This window comes from Cajanus cajan, chromosome 10 (genome assembly GCF_000230855.2).
Source record: "Cajanus cajan strain Asha chromosome 10, NIPB_CcT2T_4, whole genome shotgun sequence".
Classification (NCBI taxonomy): domain Eukaryota; kingdom Viridiplantae; phylum Streptophyta; class Magnoliopsida; order Fabales; family Fabaceae; genus Cajanus; species Cajanus cajan.
The window spans coordinates 50,303,502-50,321,410 of NC_138526.1; the positions used below are offsets into that span (position 1 = coordinate 50,303,502).

The 17,909-nt window shown below is 29.7% G+C and overlaps 3 protein-coding genes across 5 annotated transcripts; all 3 read right to left on the reverse strand.

The window, feature by feature from the left end:
* Window positions 1-5,006: 5,006 nt before the first annotated feature.
* On the reverse strand, window positions 5,007-6,065 carry LOC145952534 (uncharacterized). Its single transcript, XM_083064917.1, has one exon. It carries the CDS (start codon window positions 6,063-6,065, stop codon window positions 5,007-5,009), a length of 1,059 nt encoding a protein of 352 aa, XP_082921043.1.
* A 473-nt stretch (window positions 6,066-6,538) lies between these two features.
* Window positions 6,539-7,517, reverse strand: LOC145952535 (putative LRR receptor-like serine/threonine-protein kinase At1g51880). Its single transcript, XM_083064918.1, has 4 exons — window positions 7,436-7,517; window positions 7,237-7,382; window positions 7,057-7,124; window positions 6,539-6,929 (listed from the first exon to the last, which is right to left on the reverse strand). Exons 1-4 carry the CDS (start codon window positions 7,515-7,517, stop codon window positions 6,539-6,541), a joined length of 687 nt encoding a protein of 228 aa, XP_082921044.1.
* A 1,513-nt stretch (window positions 7,518-9,030) lies between these two features.
* On the reverse strand, window positions 9,031-13,759 carry LOC109805639 (LRR receptor-like serine/threonine-protein kinase IOS1). 3 transcript variants are annotated; one of them, XM_083065777.1, is made up of 12 exons: window positions 13,232-13,759; window positions 12,516-12,997; window positions 12,247-12,385; window positions 12,097-12,168; window positions 11,845-11,916; window positions 11,672-11,752; window positions 10,904-11,061; window positions 10,551-10,798; window positions 10,339-10,465; window positions 10,077-10,145; window positions 9,803-9,992; window positions 9,031-9,672 (listed from the first exon to the last, which is right to left on the reverse strand). In XM_083065777.1, the coding sequence occupies exons 1-12, from the start codon at window positions 13,750-13,752 to the stop codon at window positions 9,264-9,266; spliced, it is 2,568 nt and encodes an 855-aa protein (XP_082921903.1). In that variant the 5' UTR covers window positions 13,753-13,759; the 3' UTR covers window positions 9,031-9,263. The 3 variants fall into 3 exon arrangements, with proteins under 3 accessions (XP_082921903.1, XP_082921902.1, XP_082921901.1); XM_083065776.1 differs by lacking the exon at window positions 13,232-13,759 and having other exon boundaries at window positions 10,077-10,160; window positions 12,109-12,168; window positions 12,516-13,052; XM_083065775.1 differs by lacking the exon at window positions 13,232-13,759 and having other exon boundaries at window positions 10,077-10,160; window positions 12,516-13,052.
* Window positions 13,760-17,909: the final 4,150 nt, after the last annotated feature.

Consider the following 17,909-nt stretch of genomic DNA (forward strand, 5'->3'; position numbering starts at 1 on the left):
CAGGTTCAGACAAGTACCCACGAGAGTGAGTTAGATTGTCATGCCTAATCCCCACATACTGTCTATGTCTTATACCGTTAAAAATGAAATCATCTCAAAATAATTTAATATTAAAAGCTTTTTAAATGAAATTCATCCAACGTTCTACAACATCAATATGTAATTATTATTATTATCTTCGTTTGTTGTATGACTCGTAGGGATGTAGATATAGCCGCTCGCACGATCTTATATCTTGAGTTGTGTGAATTATTTTTTTTTGTTCGTCCTTGGAGTATCCAAGGCCGATAGCAGTGACTAATCTCCTCGCTATGTTGGAAGTACCTCAAAAAGGGTGTGATAGTTGGTCCCAAGATTTAACGCAGCTGCATATACAAGACAGGATTCAAACCCCTGAACTTGCTTAAGCGTGGATCAACCCCTACCGCTAAACTACATGTTTGGAGTTTATGTGTGAATTATATTAGACATAATAAAATATTCATTAAAATATCTAAAAAAATAAATAATTTTTCTTTAAAAAACCTTCTGCAACGTTCCGCAACATCAATGCACAATTAACATTGTCTTCACTTGTATTATACGTCTGAGTGTACGTATAGTTGCACGCCCTATGAATTATTTTAAAAATATAATAAAATACTTATTAAAGTATTAAAATAATAAATAATTGTTAAAATTTCGCGCAACACTTTACAAAATCAATAAGTAGTTAACACTCTTAATAATTTTTTTTAAATGTTAAAAAATATTATGTACAATCTTAAAAAAAAAAACTTTTAGGTTGTAGTGACGGATCTACATATAATAGAGTGTGCTATTTTACACATACATATTTTTTTTTACATAAAAAATAATATATTTTAAAAAATAAAAATTATATTCTAATAAAATATATATATATATATATATATATATATATATATATATATATATAAATTATCATATGTATAAAATATAAATTCAGAGAAGCTGTTCATTTATTTGATATTTGTCAAACTTTCAAATGAGATTAATTCTCATTTGTGATAAAGAATACTTTTTAATAACAAATCAAATTTATTAAAAAAAATAATTTTTGATAAAATAAAATTTGTAGCATACATATTTACCTTTTGTGCTTTCTATTTATTGTATATGTTGATAAAAAAAATCAAAATAGGAAAGATTAGAAGTTTTATGTTTTATTTAGAATTTTTATTATAAAATATGTTTTAAAATAAATTATCATCTAAAAATTTATATCACATATTAAAAACATGTTTATATCATAAATAAATTAAACTTAATTTTTATAAAATTTAACATATTTATTTTTATATTTTTATTAGTATTAAATTATTATAAAATAGGTATTTAAAATTGTAGTTCTAATTAGATATTTAAAAAAATATCAGTGACAGATAAATATGTCATATTTAAAACATGTATTTTTAAAGAAAGTTACGTTCAAATTTATTAAATTATAATATAACATAGTTTGATCTAATTTATTTTCATCTTTAATTGTAATCGTAGATATAAAAACTTGTAAAAAATAATTATAATATATATTTCTTGTATTTTTACACACTCCATTTCAATCACCAATCCTAAACAATTAAATGGGGGACATGTATAACATTTATACAAGCATGCAAATTAAAGCTCCTATTGTCCACTTGTAGGTGTAAGACATCACTTTCACTTGTGGGGCAAACAAGCATCGCAAGAAGAAAACCACCCACCTTACTCATTTCCCTCTTCAAACACTATTCACTCATGTTATATAACTATATGATTACAGTCTTATATCGGGCAAACTTTTTACCTTGCCCGGCGAATAAGCTCAGTATTCAGATTTGTTAGTTTATGAATTATCAAATAGTAAAAACTTATTTTATTAGTAGAAGGAATGGGGGGCAAATTTATAATGATAGGCTTAGTTGAGAGGAAAAACTAGTTTAGAGGAATAGTTGAAATAAATTTGAGTAGTGAAAATTGCTTGGTACAAATTTTGAGTACATGGCCTATTTATAGGCCTCAACACATCATTCATGTTTTATGTAGAAAACTCTAGAAATATCTATTCTAGAGTTTTCTATCTATATGTAATTATCTACATAATTCTAGAGTTTGTATCATCTAGTAGTTACTAGCATACATCTATGTATTTTCTATAATGATCTAGCTTATTCTAGAAGTTTGCATCACATTTTAACACTCCTCCTTGATACAAATTTCTTTAACTCTTATCATAGTGCGAAACTGTTCAAATCTTGTTCTTGGTAGTGCCTTTGTAAATATGTCAGCAACTTGCTCTTCAGTCTTACAATACTCCATCTTGATTTCTTTAGTTGTTTCTGCTTCTCTAATGAAGTGATATTTAATTGCAATGTGTTTTATCCTGCTGTGATGTACGAGATTTTTTGTCATTGCGATTGTTGATTTATTGTCGCAGTAGATTGTAGTAGGCCCATCTTGTTATTCTCCCATTTCTACAAGTATTCTTTGTAGCCAAATTGCTTGACTTGTAGCTTCAGCCGCTGCAACATATTCTACCTCTGCAGTTGATTGTGCAACTGTTGCTTCCTTTTTTGATGCCCAAGAAAATATTCCTGATCCAAGTGAGAAGGCATAACCAGAGGTGCTCTTCATGTCATCTACCGATCTTGCCCAATCACTTTCGGTGCAAACTTGAGTTGGTCATTGTTTTGTACCAAATACCAAACTCCTTCGTGCCTTGTAGGTATCTTAGAATTCTTTTAGCTGCTCCAAAGTGAATTTGGCTTGGTTTTTGCATAAACCTTGATAAAAGGCTTATAGCATACATTATGTCTGGTCGTGTGGCTGTTAAATATAGTGACAGTCTTGCAACCACTCACCTTAAACTTCTTCAAGAGAGCTTCACTGTATTTCTTTTGACAAACGAATATCCCTTTCTTCTTTTGACTTACCTCAATACCAAGGAAGTAGTTCATCAAGCCAAGGTCTGTCATTTCAAATGTCTTCATCATGTCTTCTTTGAATTCTGTCATCATCTTCATATTGTTCCCTATGTAGATAAGATCATCTACATATAAGGAGACAATGAGAGTGTCATACTGACCTTGGGTCTTGATGTATAGTGTTGGCTCACTCTTACTCCTCCTGAATCCATGATCGGTGAAGTATTGATCTATTCTGCTATACCATGCTCGAGGAGCTTGCTTCAAACCATATAAAGCTTTTCTGAGCCTTAGTACTTTGTCTTCATTGCCCTTGCTTATGAAACCTTGTGGTTGCTCTATATAGATCTCTTCTTGTAGTACTCCATTGAGAAAAGCGGACTTGACATCTAACTGGAAGATATTCCATCCTTTTTCTAACGCAAGAGCTATTAGAGCTCTAATTGTATCTAGGCGTGCTACTGGGGCAAATGTCTCGTTGTAGTCGACTCCAGATTGTTGTGAATAGCCCTTAGCTACCAACCTTGCCTTGTGCTTTTGTATGGTGCCGTCCAGATTGAGCTTTGTCTTGTAAACCCATTTTACCCCGATGATATCTTTGTCTTTTGGATAGTCTACTAGATCCCATGTGTTATTTTTCTCAATCATTTTTATCTCTTCTTCCATAGCCTTGACCCATACTTGTTGCTTTGATGCTGCTTCAAAGCTTTCAGGTTCAAGTATGGCCAAGTTGCAGGTTTCATATATATCCTCCAAGGATCTAACTCGTCTTGGAGTAGACTCTGGTGATGGAGTTTGTTGTGTGGAGGAGAATAAGGCTCACCTGGGAATTCTGTAGTTTAATTCTTCTTCTGGTTGTTGAATTGAGATAAGAATGTTTTTCTCTACTTTCTCATCATTCTAATTCCAAGCCGCATTTTCATCAACTTCAACATCTCGGCTAATAATTAGCTTCTTGGTTTGCAAGTTGTAGACTCGGTAGCCTTTTGACTGTGTGCTATATCCAAGGAAGATACCTCGTACTGTCTTGTCTTCTAGCTTGTGCCTTTTCTCTTTTGGAACGTGTATGTAGCAAATAGATCCAAATACCCTTAGGTTCTTTGCTGATGGTTTTATTCTGCTCCAAGCTTCAATCGGAGTCTTATCTTGGACTACCTTAGTTAGGCATCTATTAAGTATGTAGACAACAATATAAACTGCTTCAGCCCAAAACGTGTTTGGTAATCCTTTCTCCTTGAGCATTGATCTGGCCATCTCCATTACTGTGCGATTTTTCCTTTCAGATACTCCATTTTGTTGTGGAGAATATACAACTGTAAGTTGTCGCTCAATGCCTTCATCTTTGCAAAATTTATCAGACTCATGGGAAGTGTATTCTTTGCCACGATCACTTCTAAGTACTTTTAATTGTTTGCCACTTTGCTTTTCGACAAGGGTCTTAAACTTCTTGAAAATACCAAAGACTTCTGATTTTGCTTTTATGAAGTAGACCCAAGTCATTCTAGAAAAATCATCTATGAAGAGAATGAAATATTTGTTGTTATGGAGTGATGACGTCCACATTGGTCCACATATATCTATATGGATCAACTTCAATAAGTCCTTTGCTCTCCATGCTTTGCCTGTTGAAAACGACAGTTGGTGTTGCTTGCCAAGGAGACATCCTTCACAAGCTTCACTATTCTCCTTTAGGCATGGGAGATCTCTCATCATATTTTTTTGATATAATAACTTTAAGGCATGCGTATTAAAGTGACCAAATCTTCGATGCCAAAGCCATGAGTCATCTACTTCTGCTTTCATGGCAATGTTAGGGCCTTGTCTCAGGCTTATAGGGAAACTTTTATTCCTCTTCTCCATTTTTACTTGGCCAATCTTTAGTTTTTTATTGTCATATATTTTACATGTGTCTCCTTCGAAATGGAAAGTATAACCTTTCTCCATCATTTGGCCAATGCTCAAGAGATTTTCTTTAAGATTGGGAACTAGTAGAACATCAGTAATAAGTCTCGTACCTTTCTTTGTCTCCACCATAATTGTGCCTTTGCCTTTTGATTCAACGACAGTGTCGTTCCCCATTCAAACTTTCACCTTGACGGATTCATCAATATCCTTGAAGATGCTTGCATCTTTGGCCATGTTATTGCTGCAACCGCTATCCAAGTACCAATTTCCACTTATTTCACTATTGGAATATTGGGTAGCATAGAAAAGATGTTGCTCACCATTTTTCTCTTCAGCAAAGTTTGCTTGATGCTTATTTTTATTGCGGCAATACTTCTCCACATGTCCAACTTTGTTACGGTGGCGGCATTGTGGCTTTCCACGATATCGACAGTCTTTCTCGGCATGATTTGTCCTCTTGCAAATGTCGCATGGAGTATATTCATTCTGATAATTTCTAGAGAAATTTCTAGAATTCTCTTTATTTCTAGAAGTTTCTCCATTATTCCTTTTATCTTTATTTTGAGACCGTAATTTGAGCTTTGATTGAAAGGCATTTTCAGTTGAGTCTTCATCATGCCTATTCAACCTTTGCTCGTAAGCTTCAAGTGACCCCATCAACTCTGTTACTGATAAGGTAGATAGATCTTTTGTTTGCTCAATTGTTGTCACGATTGGATCATATTTACGGGGAACACTAATTAAAATTTTCTCCACAATTTTCTTGTCAATAATATTTTCCCCGGACGCTCTCATTTGGTTAACTATTTCTTTTATCCTAGAATAGTAGTCCTTTACAGTCTTAGATTCCTTCATATTTAACAATTCAAAGTTACGTAGTAGAGTTTGTAATTTTATGGCACGTACCTTTTCACTTCCTTCGAACTCCTCCTGCAGCGTAGTCCATGCTTCTTTGGCGGTTGTTGCACCCATTATTCTTGAAAAAATTGTGTCGGTCACAGCTTGTTGCAAAATGAATAACGCCTTTGAATTCTTTTGTTTGTTCTCTTTTAACTCCTTTTTTTGAGCCACAGTAAGAGATGATGTGTCTTCTAGAGTAGAAAATCCTTCTTCTATCGTGTCCCATAAATCTTGGAAGGTGAAATATGTCTTCATTTTTGTACTCCAAAAATCATAATTTTCACCATTAAAAATGGGAATAGGGATAGATGATGGTTGAATGGTGTTAGCCATGGATTAGAATTTGTTTTTTTTTTGAAAGTGGGTAGAATATTGGGAAATTTTTTTTGGAAGTAGTGGGGTAATATTTCTACGCCCAGTAGATGACCGAACGTAGCTCTGGTACCACTGTTAGTTTATGAATTATCAAATAGTAAAAACTTATTTTATTAGTAGAAGGAGTAGGGAGGCAAATTTATAATGATAGGCTTAGTTGAGAGGAAAAAACTAGTTTAGAGGAATATGGAATAGATTTGAGTAGTGGAAATGACTTACTAGTTACTTGGTACAAATGTTGAGTACATGGTCTATTTATAGGCCTCAACACATCATTCATGTTTTATGTAGAAAACTCTAGAAATATCTATTATAAAGTTTTCTATCTATATGTAATTATCTACATAATTCTAGAGTTTGTATCATCTAATAGTTACTAGCATACATCTTTGTATTTTCTATAATGATCTAGCTTATTCTAGAAGTTTGTATCACATTTTAACAAGATTCATTGTGACCAGTCTAACTGAATCTCTTGAGTCTTCATCTCTATATTTAGTTCGAGCTAATTCCATTGCCAAAGATTCCTTCACTTCACTCACTATCACACTTATGATTGGCCTTCTGTTCGGATTTGCAGACACACAAGCAGTTGCTATTTCTACTGCTTTCCAAACTGAGTTACTATCAAAAGCTCCTTCTAACCTTGAGTCAACGATGGCCTTGATATCACCTTTAGCAATCAAGGACCTAACCCATTGACTTATATGAGTCTTTTGTTGATTCTTCGCTATCACTGGTTGACTTGTGATTATCTCCAAAAGAACAACACCAAAGCTATAAACATCGCTCTTCTCTGTTAACTTATTGGTTATGTAGTACCTGCAAGACAATGAATATAACTCAATTTATTTTGTCACAATTTTTGGACATAAACATCACATAGAATCAATATATTTTTTTAACAAAATGATGGATAGGAATAGGACAATATAATTGAAATACTCACTCAAGGTCGAGATATCCCGGAGTAGCAGCAATTACAGTTGACAATGAGTTCCCCCTTCTGTTGGGATACTTTTGGATAGACCAAAATTAGATAACTTAGCTTGAAGGTGTTCATTCAACAAGATGTTTGTAGATTTTATGTCTCTGGAATATTGGAGGCTTGCAACCATTTTGCAGATACTCCAATCCTGAGGCCAAAAACATATTGAGAGAGAGGAAAGGAGTTAAGAAAAGACAGTAATAAGTGGACTTTCTGACCTGAGGCTGCATCCACTGTTATACGAAGTCTGTCTTCCCAGCTCAAGAATTTTGTTCTGCTTGGTTTACCTGCATAATCAAGTTCTATAACCTTCTGTTGACTAAAATTATATGACTCTTACAATTGTCGGACAAGGAAATATCATCATCCATGATTTCAGAATACAAACCAGAGAGATGTTCTTTTAAGTTTCCATTAGCCATGTATTCATATATGAGAGACACTTATTGTTTCCTTCATTACAATAATCAATAAGGGAGCTCAAATTTTTGTGATGAACTCTCATTAGAAGTTTAACCTGCTAATCAAAATCACAACCATGTTTAACCATATATATTTGTTGCTGAGCTCAAAAGTATAGTCTAAAGTTATTTTTAAAACTTATCCTGCTTGAAATTATTGATATCCATGAACAGCCAATGGGGAAAACATTTTCATGGCAATAGGGATGTGTTGAGGGGTATTTTATGGAATTTGTCTAAGGATTGTTTTTATAAGGTTTTTATAAAACTTTATGGTTTTGCTGGTCATTATCCAAAAAGTCTCTCAATCATTAAAGTATATTTTGTGTTATATAAGTTATTATTTCTTGTCTTATTTTATCGATGTGGGACTTGTTTGTATCCCAACAGGATGTCATCTATATAGCCCAGATAAACTGTTTCAAATCCTCCTTTACCGACAATTGCATGGAATTGGTGGTTTTAAGGACATCTGAGCATGAGTATTTTTGTTTCTGGATTAGAGTAATGAATCAGCTTGTTCTTTGGATTGCGATTAGATCTGAGTTTGAGCCTTTCCTACCATCAAAGCTGTTAAATATCATACAATAGTTTCGAAAACTAGCTGTTACGAATTAGTTTGTGTGGCCAATTAGAAATATAAAAAAATGTGAATCTTAGCATCCCCTTTAGAGACCGTTAGAGACCGAATCTTCAGTCGTTAATTGAATAAAACTTACTTACTAAATTAGAGACGGATTTTTTTGGTGCTATATTAAATTTAATTAGATACTATTTTAGTCTATAAACTATTTTTGAGTGTCATTTTTCTGTCTCTAATCTAAATATAATTAGAAACTATTTATAAAAATAATATTATAAACATTTCATAATAATAATTATAAAATTATTGTATTGTATTTGTATTGCTATGTTATATTCTTCCTCGAATTTAATAGGACACTGTTATTTATATGATATAATATATAATTATATTATAATTATTCAATACAAGCTTTTTTTACTATGTGGTTATAATACTTGGATGAAAAATACATTTTTTAATCAATAAATAATATAATCCCTATATATTAAATGTGAATTATTATTTTGAACAAGAACATTTTTGGAGATTATTTCTCAATGATGCTTTTAAAGATTCTTCTAAAATTTTTATTTTATTTAATTTTTTATTTATCATATTTATTTATAAATTAAATTTTAATATTTTAAAATATATTCTCAATAATTTAAAATAATTTTGTATTGTAATATAAATTATTTATCTTAAATATAAAATATAATTTATATTTTTAAAAATATTTATTCATATATAATTTATTATAAAATTTAGTTATATATAATTAATATTTGATCCGTAAAATGTACATGTTAAAATACTAATTAATAAGTGTGTTTTCTAGATAGTTTGACTTGCATGAATATTGTGTTGCATGCTTATGAATGGTTATGATCTTTTAATATTGCATGAACAGGATCATATACTCGTTCCACATGATAGTTATTTCAGGAATCAGTGTAGTGGAAAACAAGTGTAACATTCATACAAATATCAATGAGAAAAATACGAAAAGTAGAGCACCCACTGACTAACTTGTTACGCAACATCACTTCCCCTTGTGTGGCTTGATTTCATTAACTCATCTCCATCTTCCAACACACTTTAATTACTTATTTATTATAACATTATTTCATTCTTCTTATCTTTTACCTAGCTAGGGGCATGAGTTTTGTGTCCAGATTCATGCTGACCGGTTCAACTGAATCTCTTGGATCGGCACCACTATCCTGTGTTCGAGCTAATTCAGCTGCTAAAGTTTCCTTTAGTTCAAACGCTATCACACTCATCATTGGCCTTTCGTCAGGATTTAGAGAAACACAAGCCATTGCTATTTCTAAGGCTTTCCAAGCAGAGTTAATGTCAAAATCTCCTTTTAACCTTGAGTCAACTATGGCCTTGATATCCCCTGTTGCAATCAGGGATCTAACCCATTTAATTATGTGAGTCTTCTCTTCATTTATTGCCATTACTGGTTGACTTGTGATTATTTCCAAAAGGACTACTCCAAAGCTATAAATATCACTTTTCTCTGATAGTCTATTGGATATGCAGTAGCTGCAAGACAAATCATGCAACCCAATTTATTTTCTGTCAGAGTTTGTGGTGATAATTGAAATATCCACTTAGAAACACTCGGTATATTTTGCTGAAAAAAGATGAATGGGACAATGGTTGAAGTACTTACTGAGGGTCCAGATAACCAAGAGTACCCGCAACAGCAGTTGTCTCATGAGATTCCCCATCAGTTGGGATAATTTTGGATAGACCAAAATCAGATAATTTCGCCTGGAAATGTTCATTCAACAATATGTTTGTAGATTTTATGTCTCTATGGATTATAGGAGGCTTGCAACCATTTTGCAGATATTCCAATCCTGAGATTAGATTTATGGCAAACACATTTAGAAGGGATTTAACAAAAGTGTCAGAAACACATAATTTGAAGTTTACTTTCTGACCTAAGGCTGCATCCACTGCTATACGAAGTCTTTCCTCCCAGCTCAATAATTTTGATTTGCTGTGTTTACCTGCACGAACAAGTTCTGTAACATTCTATATATGCTGATTTTTGTTGACTAGAAATAGAACTCAGTCATACGAATCATACTACAGTTTTTCCATATGAAAATTTCCATATTCAGGGTTTCAGAATACAAAACTAACTTGGAAAATGATTTGCACAAATTTTTAACAAGAAATTAATTTTATTTGAGAACTAACCAAAGAGATGTTCTTGTAAGTTTCCATTAGCCATGTACTCATATATGAGACTCTTATTGGTTCCTTCATTACAATAACCAATGAGGGAAGTCAAATTTTTGTGATGAACTCTCATTAGAAGTTTAACCTGGAAATCAGAATCACAAACACGTTTAACCATATTTACTTATTACTCAGATAAAAAATCTAGTACGAAGTAATTAATAACTTACCTCTGCTTGAAATTGTTGATAACCACAAACACACAAAGAGGAAAGCATTTTCACTGCAACTGGAGTGTCATCAATATAGCCCAAATAAACTGTTCCAAATCCTCCTTTGCCGACAATTGTATTGAAATTGTTGGTAATTTTAAGGACCACGGAGTATGAATATTTTTGTTTTTCAAATTGCAGTACTGAATCATCTTGTTTTGTGTATTGCTGTGGGATCTCACTTTGATCCTTTTCTACCATCCATGCTGTTAAGTATAATACAATAGTTTTGAAAGCTAACAGGTTATTATTGAATTTGTTTGGAAAACTATCAACACAAAATTACTTATCTTTTATCATTGTAGCATCACCTTTCGATTTTCTACTTTTAAGGGTTATCGATATAGCTGCCACGGCCATCAGAAAGATCCAAACCCCGCAAACTGATGCTACTAAGGGCATAACAATGTTCTTTTTCTTCTTCTCGTTGCATTGATCAGGTTTACATAGATATGGATTTTGGCCCACTCTAGCATGGAAATCACAGAAGATTTATGTTTCAAGTCTCAGTAAACTTTTAATACCATCGATGAGTCCAATAGATATTTCAATTCATTTCACTTGATATTTTGATCAGTCGATTAACAACTGCCTAAGGAAAAACATAGGAGACATCATTTTTTTAACATGAGTGCTAAAGCTGTTTTTCCTTCTTTTATAAAAATTGAGCAACTCAATTTTTAAGGGATTTTCCGAAAATATGTTTAACCCAGTTTCTCGTTTTAAAGAGAACAGAAACTCAGATAAACGCTAGACCAATCATGTGTCTGGATCAACAGTTTAATATTTATAGATAAGTTTTTCCATAATCAATGAAGAAATAGAGTTAACTACTTGCATACAAGTAGTGAGTTATTTATAAGTTATCATTGAGACTTGCGAGCTTTCTAAAAATAAGTTGAAAACAACTAATTATAGACAAAAGTTATTGTCGTAAATTCTCTCAAACTCCTAAACAAATACTGTAAATAATCTCTTTCAAACACATCCCAAATACTGTCTAAACTATAACCAATTAATAATCATCATCACCTTAAATAACCATATTATGAATTGAGTATTGTTAGTAAGATTCATACCTTAGTGAGAGAGAACCTTCCATAGATTTTTCAACAAGTGCTGACGGAATTGAACCGAAGAGGTTATTGTTCTCCAAGTTTCTGCCAAAACACGGAAAATATAAATATATCATTTTCTATTTTCTGATACAGAGGATCACAGAGTTGTTCCAATAATTAACAAAGTAACTTACAAGATTTTCAAGTGTTGTAGTTGAGATAGAAAATCAGGAACTTCATCGTTTAATTTATTGTTTGATAAATCCCTGAAAACAAATAACACCCTTTTAAGTATGTCTAAATATTAGACACATGTACAAAAGTCATCTTGATTCTTGACACAAGTACGTAGCAGAAAAAATAAAAAGATTTAAAGTAAGTGGTTTTTTTCTGGTCTCATCATTAAATCCAGGTGAACCAAAAAATTAAAAAAATAAAAAGCTCACAAAATCTCTAACATGGTGAGCTTCGAGATTGAAGGATCTATCTTTCCGGACAATTCACTTGAAGATAAATTCCTGTTTTACACAACTTTTAGTTATACACATTAACATATTCCAAATATATAAATTTGAGAAGCATGAAGCATGACTTACAAAGTGGTGATTCTTGAGGACTCATTTCCGGGATAAGAACAATTCAGACCATGCCACGAGTAGGCTACAGGGGCACATGGATCACCTTGCCAATCTCTTGTCACACCATAAACTGACTTGATGGTTGAAATTGCATCAACTTTTGTTTTTATTCGAAATGCAAATTAAAAAATAAAATGAAAAATGGTTTAGAACACTTATAAGTTATATCAGTATAAACTAGAGAAACGGATTAAAGATATGATAAATTATTTTATTTCTCAGCATACCATCTCCTTGGTGAGTATCTGATTGCGAGAAGTCTATTACTCTGTAAATTTCAATAGCGTTGATGATAGGAGGCAAGGTTGAATTTTTGGTCTTCTCAAGTGAATATGCAATTTCTTTCCCACTGATGGCTGACACGCTACATAAAGTGTTGACACCCCTGTACCGTGGAGAAAATTTTTGATACCATGGGTCACCATTCTGAGTGATGTTGAATTCTCTTATCTCATTCTTTGCCAACACTTGAATCTCCGTGAAGTGCATGTAAACATAGAATTGCTCAGTTTCATCATCTGGCTCCCACCTTATTACCAATGGATCACTAGCATTTACTGGTGTAACTGCGGTGCTCATGACAATTGCTGGCAGTTTGTAACTGCTCCGGTTCTGGTTTAAATAATCAACAGGAATAGAAGCATTTAATGGTGTCCAATGATCGTCACTATAGGTACTCCAGTAACGATCATAAACATCATAGTTGTACCTGTGAGAAAATAAAATCATAATAAGTCAAATAGTGTTGGGGTTATTTTATTTGAGCCTTAACCCTCACGGTTTCAGTTTTGCTTTTGGTCACCACCCAAAATATTTCTCAATCATTGAATTATTTTTGTGTTATATTATTTTTTGAGTTATTTTATCGACGTGGGACTTGTTTGTATCTCAACAAATAGAATGTAAAAGATTTAATCCAAAACAAAAGTATGAGTTGGTTCACCTGTAGCTATTATTTGAACCTAAATCCAAGCGGTAGTAAGCTTCCAATGATCCAAATTGAGTGACATAAACATCATTAATCAAAGTCCTGAATTCTATGGCTGATATGAACGGTGTCCCATGGCCAGTGTCAACCAGACAGATTTGCACATAATCCAGTGAAGGAACATATATGATCTCATTGGCTTGGTCCTCTGAAGCAATATATATAGTCACTGTATCCCACAGGTTAGGCCCAAGAAGAAGATCAAACTGTGGTAACATATTTAGGCCATCATAATTTCCGTACAAGAAACTAGCCCTAATCAGATACTTGGAGCCTCTTGTGATATTTATTTTGTAGCAGTTCCTTTTTCCTTCCGGGAAGCTTCTCACGGTCCACATCTGTCGTTGATAGTTACTTTTGAGTTCAGATAATATATTCCCGCTCACACCAGTATTTATGAAATTTGCATCTGAAATATATTTTATGCCTGTCTTGGACTCAGTATAGTTCACATATGCAGGAGCTCCGCAATCCATGCTGATGAATCCTAAAACATGAAAATGCATATATATGCATGAGACTTAGGCTTCGATAAACTTTAACTAAATAATGATATAATGAAGTTCTTAGACCAAAAACAAAAATGATATATAATAATATGATAATGAAGTTTTGGTTTATCTTGAAACCTGATTGATCCTGAGCTTGAATAAGTAGAGCACTGAGAAATGAAACGAAGAAAGTGATGGACACTGTGTATGATGACAGATATACGACCTTCATGTTGTGAATTGTGACTGTGACTTGAAAAGGAATCGTGCTTAGGCGACGTAGTCAATTTGTGAACGTACATGATGGAGGTATGTATTATAAGCACTTTTTAACCCTAATTTTTTTTTTTTTTTTTTTTCCTTTTCAATGTTTGAGTCTGTTCTTTCATTCTTCCTCGCACATCATAATTTTGTCTGAACACCTGATTTGCTTACTTTGAAATTCCGTCAACACGTTCATGATTTGTAATTGATGCATGCATTTGCATCATTAAAATAATACTAAATTCAACGATCAATCAACGAAAGTTGAAGTAAAAGGGCATAGGAACTAAATGTGTTTTTATATATTTATGGTAAATATTTATGCCTAACATATTTTTAAAAATGAGGAATCAACGAAAGACCATTTCTTTATAGACTAAATGTGAACATTATCGACATGTAAGAAATAAAAATATATTTAACCTAAATAAAAAAAAATACCAAGAATGTATCCACCACGATGTTGATGGAACAACAAAAATAATTAAAAGGAAAAAAAAATTCATGTCAATCTTATTTGATGAATTTAATTCCATGTTTAATCATATATTATTACATAATTAAAAATTATCTTTTTTTTTTTACTTTGCAATGATTGTTTTAAGTGTAATTTCTAATTAGTTGGTAGTATAAATACAAGAATAATATATCATAATTAAATTCATTATTTGATTTACAATGTATTTTAAAAAGTAATAATTTAAGAAAATCATGTTATATTCAAAAACCAATTTATGCACAAATAAGTTGAAAACTAATTCACAACAGCCTTACATATGTTCATCCTATTACAACTTCCACAAATTTATTCCGTAAATTTAAAATACTAAAATATTTATTTTATCCCAACAGAATAGTTCCCACGATTTTACATATATGCATATCATTATGAAAACTTTAATTTATGTTACTTTTATAAAAATAATTATGAATTTGTTATCCTTTTTTTTTACAGCACGAATTGGTTAACTTTAATTAACTAAAAATGGAAATATTTAATAAATAAATAAACGTTATACTAGTATATATGTTGCACTGGTTTAATTAAATATGAAACTGTGATTTAAGTATGTAAAAAAATATGTGTGAAAATATTAAACTCTATTAATTTATTTTTTATTATAAATGATTAGTTGCAATTACTATTTTTTATATATTTATTAATAATATGAATTGTCAATTTTTTTTAATTATGATTAAAAAAGAAATATATCAAATACTATAGTCAATTCAAGTTATTTGTTCAACATTTTATTAATTATTGAACACATTTTTAAGGTAATTAATTTCTATATTTTGCATTCTATACAATAAATCTAATAACCCTTTAATGAAGAAATTAAGAATTATCTTCATATAGTTTTCAATTTTTGACTACCTATTGAGATTAAATATTACGTTTAATATAACATCCGGTCAATTATTAAGTATATAAATAAAGAGATAAGTTATTATATATTTTTATCAACTTATTAATATTATAATAACAACTTGAAATTTTATATTTTCAAATACATTATGTAAAAGAGATACGAACAGATAAAAGAATTGGGAAAAGATAAAACTAGCATTCATATTTTTATTGATAATAACCATTAAAAAGGATACACTTATATAACCTAGCAAATGTCAATCTATGAAAACATTTAACCATGTGTCAACATCTAATTATCTCAAGATAAATAAAATAAAATATTTAACTTCCTCTTATAAAATCTTTAAGTCATTTGATTTTCTTTCTTTTAGACTTTCCTATGTCCATCCTAATATCCTATCACAATTATTTGTGACAAATATTAATATTGATAGAAGTGATAAATATTTTGTATATACTGACAAAAAAAAATATCATAATTAAAATATTAGTATATAAGTAAAATTTACTTACCAAAAACATTAAAATTTATATTAATTAAATATAATATGTAGTAAAATTTTAACTATAAAATTTAATATAAATTAGTATACATATTTATATATTTATTAATTTATTACTATCATATTAATATATTTGATTTTTTGTTTTTGGTTGTTTATTAGTAGATCGGCCTAAGAGTAAGACTGCTAGAAGGTTAAGCTTTAGAGGTCTGTCGACAAAAAATTATTTGTTGTTAATTTTTTATAAAATAATAATATAAAAAAACAACAGTTATTCGCAACAAATAAAAATCTCATATCATCTCTCATCTGAAAAAAAAATCTCTCAAAACCTGTTGTAAGACTCACTACTCGTTAGATATATTTTCATATAATTTTCGTTATATTTATAATTTTTTTTTAGTTCAACATTAGTTGGGTTCATAATTTTACGTAAATAATTAATTAAATTTAATAAGACAAATTTTATATATTGAATCAAATATCAATCATATAAGGATTTAAAATCATGTTTCAACATAAAAAATGATTAATACTTTGAAAAGTTTGAATTGAGATCCAAATTTTAAAATAAATCTTTGGAAAGAAAAATAACTAAAACAAATTTTATAGACAAGATAAAAGTTAAATTAATAAAGATAAATAAATAACACTGATTTTCATTCCATATTATATATTTATACTATTTTGCACAGGACAATTAAATCAACACTCTCAAACAAGAAAAATTATTAAATAATCTAAGACTATCAAGTTATTATAGTTGTAACTAATATTTATTTATATATTTATTAGATATTAGAGAAAATATTTATTTATATATTTATAATATTAAAAATTATATATATAATTTTTAAAAGTATAAATATATATTATAATCATTTTCTACAAACTTGAATATCTACAATTACAACAAGGAGTGGAAATAAACTAAATTTTATTAAAATACATGTTCTAAATATAATTTTTTTCTATCATAGACATTTTTTAAATATTTAGTTAGAACTACAATCCTAGAGACATACTTTATAATAATTTAAAACTAATAAAAACATAAAAATAAATATGTTAAATTTTATAAAAATCAAATTTAATTTATTTATGATATAAACATGTTTTTAATATCTAATATAAACTTTTAGATAATAATTTATTTAAGAACATCATTTATAATAAAAATTCTAAATAAAACATAAATATTAAAAAAATTACTATTTTTATTTTTTTAATCAATGTATACAATAAATAGAAAGTACAAAAGATAAACATCTATGCTACAAATTTTATTTTATCTAAAATTGATTTTTTTAATATATTATATTATGTATGTGAGCATTAATATATATATATATATATATATATATATATATATATATATATATTATAATTACACATTAAAAAAAATTAGTTTGTTATCAATGAGTATTTTTCATCACATTTGATAACTAATTTTTTTTGAAAGTTTAACAAACATTAAATAAATAGACATTTCCTTTGAACTTAAATTTTATAAATACAATAATTTTAACATATATATTTATTATATTAGAATATAACTTTTATTTTTAAAATATATTTTTTATATAAAAAGAATTATGTATATGTAAAATAGTAGTAGGGACAAATGCTCCCATTATCTATTATGGAGATTCATCCCTGATTATATAATATGTATTTAAAATTTTCAATTTACAAATTTTTTTTAATAATATTTAGTTACATGTCATGTACTTCCTATACTAAAAGAATTAGTTATTTATGTTAAATTTTATTAATCCTATAATATTATTCTTACATTCTTTGTTATAAATATTAAAAGAAATAGTAGAATTGAAAATTTATACATTAAATAAAAAATATTATTAAATTAATGAGACAAAAGTAGTTGAATTTTACTTATATTTAATATATATATATATATATATATATATATATTATTTATAATAAAAATCTGAGACAGTATTGATTAATTATTTAGCATGAGTTACAAAACCACCAAT